The sequence below is a fragment of the Zingiber officinale genome, chromosome 3B (assembly GCF_018446385.1).
Source record: "Zingiber officinale cultivar Zhangliang chromosome 3B, Zo_v1.1, whole genome shotgun sequence".
Lineage (NCBI taxonomy): Eukaryota > Viridiplantae > Streptophyta > Magnoliopsida > Zingiberales > Zingiberaceae > Zingiber > Zingiber officinale.
Window position 1 is genome coordinate 118,045,823 of NC_055991.1, and position 8,340 is coordinate 118,054,162.

General features: G+C 46.6%; 1 protein-coding gene across 1 annotated transcript; it reads left to right on the forward strand.

Annotated features, from left to right (window-relative positions):
* The first annotated feature begins 7,444 nt into the window (after window positions 1–7,444).
* Window positions 7,445–8,225, forward strand: LOC122055160. The gene is made up of 2 exons (XM_042616544.1): window positions 7,445–7,612; window positions 7,710–8,225. Exons 1-2 carry the CDS (start codon window positions 7,445–7,447, stop codon window positions 8,223–8,225), a joined length of 684 nt encoding a protein of 227 aa, XP_042472478.1.
* The last annotated feature ends 115 nt before the right edge of the window (window positions 8,226–8,340 follow it).

Genomic DNA, 8,340 nt, shown 5'->3' on the forward strand with positions numbered 1-8,340 from the left:
GCTAGGTTCGGCTAACAAAGAGGAAGCTTCACCAAGGAAGAAAAACAAAATACTAACCAAGCTCCAAGAGATGCTAGCTTTCTCTCCTTCTTCTTCTTCTTCTCCGAGTAGTATCCGACCACCACAAGAGCTCCAATAGAAGGGTAGGGTTCGGCCACCACAAGAGGAAGAGAGGGAGAGATTGGCCGGCCACACCAAGGAACAAAAGAGGGAGAGGAATAATAGATGTTGTGTCTTGTGAAGGCACCCTCACCCCTTCTTTTATATTCCTTGGCCTAGGCAAATTAGGAAATTTAATTACAATAAATTTTCCTTAATTTCCTTGACATGATTTAATTGAGAGAAATAAAATAAAATTTCCCAAATTAATTTCAAGTGGCCGGCCACATCATTGGAAAAAAAAAGAGGACAAGTTTTAATCAACAATTAAAACTTCCTAATTTGTTTCCGGAAATTTAAAAAAATAAAATTTCTCTTTAAAATCTCTTCATGGTTGATAAAAGGAAATTTCTATAATTTTAATTTTATCAACATGTGAATAATTTTTAAAGAAAAAATAAAACATCTCTCCAATCTTCAAATAAGGAAAGAGATCTAATCTCTTTCTTTAATCTTTTGTAGATCTTTTACAAGAGAGATATTTTAATTTTAATTCTCTTTAAAATATATCTTCCACATAATAAAAATTAAAATTAAATTTCTTTTTTAATTTATTTTGGCCGGCCCTACTAGCTTGGGTTCAAGCTAGGGCCGGCCACCCAATTTTATACCTAGGCCGGCCCTAGCTTGTTCCCAAGCTAGCTTGGCCGGCCCCTATTGGGTGGGTTTAGAAGGTGGGTATAGGTGGGTATAGAACTCTATAAATAAGAGGCTACGATAGGGACCGAGAGGAGGAATTGGTTTTGGTCTCCCGATGAAATTAAGCATCCCGTGTTCGCCCCGAACACACAACTTAATTTCATCAATAATAATTCATTCCACTAAAGAACTATTATTGAACTACCGCACCAATCCCAAATTACATTTTGGGCTCCTTCTTATTATGAGTGTGTTAGTCTCCCTGTGTTTAAGATAACAAATGTCCACTAATTAAGTAAGTTACTGACAACTCACTTAATTAATATCTAGCTCCAAGAGTAGTACCACTCAACTTCATCGTCATGTCGGACTATGTCCACCTGCAGGGTTTAACATGACAATCCTTATGAGCTCCTCTTGGGGACATTCTCAACCTAGATCACTAGGACACAGTTTCCTTCTATAATCAACAACACACACTATAAGTGATATCATTTCCCAACTTATCGGGCTTATTGATTCATCGAACTAAATCTCACCCATTGATAAATTAAAGAAATAAATATCAAATATATGTGCTTGTTATTATATTAGGATTAAGAGCACACACTTCCATAATAACTGAGGTCTTTGTTTCTTTATAAAGTCAGTATAAAAGAAACGACCTCTAATGGTCCTACTCAATACACTCTAAGTGTACTAGTGTAATTATATAGTTAAGATAAACTAATACCTAATTACACTACGACCTTCCAATGGTTTGTTCCTTTCCATTATGGTCGTGAGCTACTGTTTATAATTTATAAGGTACTGATAACATGATCCTCTGTGTGTGACACCACACACCATGTTATCTACAATATAAATTAATTGAACAACTTCATTTATCATAAATGTAGACATTTGACCAATGTGATTCTTATTTCTAGATAAATGTTTATACCAAAAGCTAGGCTTTTAGTATACACTCTAACAATCCGCGCCGACGAGCACCGTCGTTAAAGATCGAGAGCCGCGCCGATCGGCTATAAACATCCGCGCCGACGAGCACCGTCGTTAAAAATCGAGAGACGAGCCGACGTCTATAAATGTCCGAGCGAAAGGTCGACGAGCACCGTCGTTAAATCGAGAGCCGCGCCGATCGGCTATAAATATCCGCGCCATCGAGCTCCGTCAAAGATCGAGTGCCGAACTCGCGACTGTGAACTTGGACGGAACTGAGGACGCCAAATAACGAGCGTTCGCAAGTACTAAATTAATTAGGCCCAATCGGTCATCGGCTTGCCAACACTTCGCATTCACTAGATGCAAGCAGTGTAGCCAAGCGTTAAACGATTTCGAGGAAAACGAGTCTACCGATTAACCTGATCAGTCGTTTGGTAGGAAACATGGGGAGCCCAACTGATTCTACGAATAAGCAGCAACACACTAAAAGGAGACAATGAAGGGCAAACAAATACAAGCAAAGGAACATAAGGAGGCCGAACGGCACGTACAAAAAATGTTGCATCCGCCGAGCGGATGAAATACAGAAAGCACTTGAAAGAACTCGCCTCACTCAGGGTCTTCAAAATTAAAGAAGGCGTCCGGAATATCATCAATCATAGCCGCCAGGTCGGAGGCGGGAATATGCATTCCCTCGGGAAGGTGGCCACCTTTCTTCAAGTATGTCACGGTGACCTTGACCGCTTCGGCGAAAGTAGAAGAGACGTTGCCACCGAATTTTACGCCGAACCTCTCTGAGCGGAGGTATTCTTGGCGCGCTGCTGCTAGGCGGTTCGGCTCTCCCTCCTTATATTTTTTGAGTGCCGCTCGGGAAGCAGTTAAGGTATCTTGGACAGCCTTCAAGTCCACCTCGGCCTTTGTGCGTTCTGCCGAACGGTCCTCTCGCTCGGCGTTCAGCTGGGCCTCCAGATCCTTGGATCGCTGATCTAGCGCCCGGACTTCAACTTTCATCTTATCCAGAACAGCAATCGATCGCCTCTTCCGGCCACTGGCGCGCTTCACGTCCCCGTCACGTTTCTTCACTAAGTCTTCAAGTCGGGCTACCTCTGCAGCCAGATCGGCGGTCTTCTTCTGTTCGGCCTCAAGAGCTTGTTTCTCCCGCTCGGCCGTGGGACCTCCCGACACTTGGAGTTTTTCCAGGAGATCCTCCAACTCGGCTAGCCGATGGCTAGTGGCGATTTGCTCAGCCCAGCGCTGTAAAGGAAATAATGAAGTCAGGAACCAAATAGTAGCATGACACAGGAAGAAAAATGAATTTACCTGAGTGGCCTGCTACATGTTGTTGTCGCCGAGCTGCTTGGGCGTCATGAGGGCCACTTGGATCTGCGCGTCCTCAAAAAGCTTGGCGAGCGGACCCGTCAAGGTTATTTCGTGAACGGGGCTCGAGGGCCGATCGGCGGACAGTAAATATTCCTCCGATGGGAATCGGAGGGTAGTCTTGATGGTCGGATGGCCGGACGGCGCTTCTTCAGTCGCGGCCGCCTGATGCGAGGACTCCCCTATGGTGGAAGTTTCGCCCAACCGACGTAAGCGGCGACGAGTCCGGGGAGGAGAGCCGGAGGGCTGTGCGGTAGGCGAAGCCGCAGGGGTCCCGATCTGTGATGGCGTGCGAGCAGGCGAAGTTACGCCGATCGGCGCCTGTGGTTCCCCCTCTTGGGTCGGCGGAAGGCTGGAGTCTCTTCGACGTTTTCGCCGAACCTCCAATGGTGGATCCCCGACCTGGGGGACGCCCAGCTCGGCGGGGGCTGAGGAAACAGGATCCGCCTCAACCTCCGTTGAAGCGGATGGGGCAGCTTCTGTTTCAGGGGCGGACTGCGCCCCCCCCCTCTCCTACATCCGCCGGGCGGCTAGGGATAAGACCCCGCTCGGCGAGTTCCTTTTTTGTGGCGGCCTCAATCTCCACGGCCTTCAACTTCAGATGATCAGTAGCCTTGGAGCGCCACATGACTTCAGCTGCAGTAAAAGAAATTAAAATCAATTAGACAAAAAAGACTAAGAGAGTAAAGAATCCTTACTCATGCGGAAGGGGAGATTTGCCCGAACGGGAGACAATCCGAAAATATACAACACCCCCTTGAGCAGCAACTGGTCGATCTTGTATCGCTGACCGGACAACCAGTTCGCCGCATGAAGATAGGCTGGATTGCTTCTGAACTTGCCGAGCTCCGGCTGAGTCGGCACAGCGGTCTGCCATTTGGTTCGGAATGCTGGCCGCTCGGGAAGTCGGATATAGAAGAAAAACTCCTTCCAGTGTTTGTTGGAGGTCGGCATATTATCAAAAAATTTAAAGCCTATTCTACTTTGGAAAATAAAAGTGCCCGGCTCGGATTGTTTGGGATAGAAGAAGAAGTGGAATATTTTGGGGTCAAGAGGGATACTGTGCAGCTTGAAGAGGACGACCACCCCGCTCAGCAGCCTAAAGGAATTCGGCACAAGTTGGCCGAGCGGGATGCGAAAATAGTTACAAACCTCTAAAATAAAAGGATGGGTAGGAAATCTAAGGCCGCCCTGGAATTGGTCTAGAAAAAAACAAATGGTGCCGATCGGGGGGTCATGGGGCCGGTCAGTCGGGTCGGCTACAACTATTTCATGGTCATCTGGGATCCCGTACGTCCGAACAAGGCGCCGAGCGCCCTCTTCATCAAACCGACTCTCCATGGTCGCATACCATGGGCCGTGAACGTTGGTGGCGGGTTCGAAGGAGCTTGCCATCTCGGAGAGGCGAAAGAATAGCAAGAAATCGAAGGAAGGGGAACGAAAGGGGCGAAATGAGCAGAGGAGACCTAGTAAGTGAAGGAAGAAGACTCACTGGGAAGGAAACGGGCGGAAAGAATCACCGATGAGATGATCGCCGCCGAAAAACAAGAACTGGATCGTCGGAGGTCAAGGCAGAGGAAGAGGCAGAAGGCAACGCGCAAGCGAATAGGCGGCGAAGGAAGGAGACGGAGGATTTATACGGCTGAGGTCGGTCGGCCTCCGCCGTCGGATGCAGGTCACGGGAGACGAGGTCATCATCTGACCGTCCATTTCAAACGGGGGCGTCCCATCGTAAGTGACGCCGCCGCCACACAATGGTCGACACGTGGCGCCCTGTCACCGAGCGCAATTAATGCGCCCATACCGCGCATGCTTCGGCTTAATGAAGAGGATTTGCGTGATTTTCGAGAAGATTTAGACAAGCAAACATCCAGGTTGAGCGACAAGACAACCAAAACGAAGAGCCGAGCGGCTGAATTTGGCAGAAGGGCCGAACGGTCCCAGGGATATTATAAGCTACGGAAAGGCGGCGACCGCCCGCTCGGACACATATAGTCCAGTCAGTCGGACTCACTTCCTCCTTCGACTAGACTTGAAGGGAAGGCAAGTGATCCGGCGATAAGAATGGGGGACCCACTTCCTGAAGGGTCTCAGCTTGAGGACCGATGAAGGGCTGACTAAGCGGTTAATGGCCGCGCCGAGCTGCTGAGTAGGTCCGAGCGGATCTAGAGATAACCCATCCAGGGGCTTGAGTTTCTGACGCCAAGGCAGGAGGATCGAAGGGCCGAGCGGGAGTCCGCTCGGCTGGGGCCAAAGGGCCGAGCGGGTTGTCCGTTCGGCCAAGATAAGGGCGGGGGTACAAAGGTGGCCGAGCGGCCTATGCTCTCGGCTCGGGATATGAGATATCGGCAGAAGCATGTCTGATGATTAGGCCGTACACAAGATCGCACGATGGGGGATCCTGCCGTCACATCATGGAAAGGTTGATACAGTAGCAGTATGGCCTCATTGATGTCTTCCTGCCAGATCCATATTTGGGCATGGCCCTTCTGACAGACCCATGCCTGGACATGGTCAAAGGCAGGTGGTTGCTTTGATTGGCGCGCCCAGGCTTCTCCGAGAGGTCTATATAAGGCCTCCATTTCTTCACCGGAGGTATGAAAGAGTCTTCATCTTGAGGCCACCTTTTTGTTATTCCTCGCCTGACTTGAGCGTCGGAGGGCCGTCGCCAGGACACCCCTCCCGGCTCGGTTTTGCTGCAGGTTCGCCGGAGCACTCAAGGATCCAGCAGGGAGCGCCACGTGCCCAGTGTCCGTTGACTCCTGGTTCGGACAGGATCAGATGATAACATAAAATACTGTTATATAATGAAATTGAAAACCAATTTAATAAAAAAAAATTAAGATGATCTGAATTTCATTCCCCATAATATAACGACAGAACACATATACAACCAAGCAGTGGTGGTTAGTCATGATGAACTGAGAAAGTACCCAAAGACCATGGTCTCCTTATATGGCTCTGAAAGATTTACACCCCTAGACACCTACGCGTAAGAGAAAACTCCTCTCAATATATTTATTTACATCATACATGCATGTATAATAATCTAAACCAATAGTAAAACTTTTAATGTGAGACTAAACTTTGACAAAGGAATCTCCTTCTTCCACCTCTAATAATTTTATCAGTGCTTCAGAAGCTTTAGGGAAGAGAAAAAACCTACGTAGCCTTGTAATTGATGGTGATCGATCTATCATCGTCTTCATGTGGCTTCCGAGATTCTCTGAAGATGATACTAAAAGATTTAAGAGTCTTTGCGATTCCTGGTGCTCTCTGTTCTTCCAGTGAGTTTACTGAAAGCAGATGGTCATTTGAAGCATCTTCAGTACTTTGAATTCCCAAGCAAAGAGCATGCAGGAGTTTCCCAACCTACCCAATTCACTTAGGGGCAATTACAAACTAAAACGGCTGAAGATCAAGGATGTTTAAAAGTATTTGATGGTAATACATAGAGTCATTATTGGAGATTTGTTTGAGAAAATTCTGAAATCAAATTCCCACGAGTAAATAGCCGATAAACCAAAATAAACATGGTGCATCTGATGAAAAATCGTCTCACTTGGTGAAAATTCTATAACACTTATTTTGAGATAGTGATCGTACGATTATTCGATATATAAACTCGAAGTTGAGAACGTTAGTTGGACACAAGTACTTTCCCTAAAATGCAGGATGACAATTCACCTCTCCAATTGAGGTAGTTGCTTTTGTTCCTCACAAAATACAATGAGTTACAAATTGTATTTAGTCTATAACGTTTAAAACATGCATATATAGCCTCATCTCGAACTTCCCCATCATAAAGAAGCGAATATAGCGGGGAACATAATAAAAGGATAGATTTACGTTTCACTTCACCCATTGTCATCACTATCAATATCAAAAAGCCACTTGCCGATTGTCTGTTGAAATAGATTACTTCCGATTGTGTTTGGGTTTTTCTAAGTTGAGAGGATCATGCCAAACTAAAGAGAAGGAGGGATAAACCTAGTTGAGGATAAGGAAATATTCCATGTTGCAAGTAAACAAAGAGTTGAGTTTCTTTTGGTTTTCCAACACTAATATAAGGTAGCTCATGTAACCGAGCGATGGCATGACATACACCTAATCTTTGTTTTATTTCTATTTTTTTAAAAAAAAAATAACAATGTGAGTTTTCTGTTTTTGTTGAGAATGGATTGATTTAAATTGCATGTTCAGCCACTGCTCTATATATACAACCACAAGCTCCCAACATGCATGACCCCAAAACGATCCAAAGAATAAAGAGAGCAATCGAGAGAAGAAGGAGAAGAAGATTCAGGTTTCTGCTGATCACAAAATGGAGTGCAGAAAGTGTTACTTGGATCTTGTTCTGATCCCCTTGAGCCTTCTCCTCCACATCTCCTACCACATTTGGCTGTGGTACCAAGTCCGATATCACCCACTCAGAACCGCCATCGGAATCCACTCCGCCGCCCGGCGCCTTTGGGTCCTTTCCGTCGTCAAAGTAAGCATTGACCGATTTGAGACACTCGATCGAGCAATTGAGTTCATTGGCAATGGAAATTGAACTAGAAGTTGTTGCATTTTGCTGTTGTTTTTAGGAGAACGAGAAGAAGAACGTCCTGGCGGTGCAAACCTTCCGGAACACGATAATGGGCGCGACGCTGATGGCCAGCACCTGCGCCGTCCTCTGCTCCGGCCTCGCCGCCCTTGTCACCACCGTCGAGCGCTCACCGCTGGCGCCGTCAACGACGATCCAGTACGTCTCCGTCCTCCTCGCCTTCCTGTTCGCCTTCCTCTGCTTCTCCCTCTCCATCAATCTCATCAACCAAGTCTGCTTCCTGATCAACACGCCCGCCATGGACTCGGAGTTCACCTGCGACGTGTTGGAGAAGGCGTACATGTTCCAGTTGCTGGGCAGCAGAGTGTTCTACGCGGCGTTGACTCTGCTTCTGTGGATTTTCGGGTCGGTTTTCGTGTTCTCCGCATCCGTCGCCGTCGTCTGCTTGTTGCTGAGCCTGGATGTGGTGCATGAAGGAAGAAGAAGCAGGAAGGATGGCAACGAGGTCGGCGGTGATCAGATGAAGGTGGATGATGAAAAGGGCACGGTGGTTTAATTTAAGTAATATGAAGGAGCTAATTGAATTTTTTTTCAGAGATTAATGAATATTTTTTAATTAATATTATTTGTTGAATTAATATTATTTATATTTTCTTTTTGAGATGTTTGTA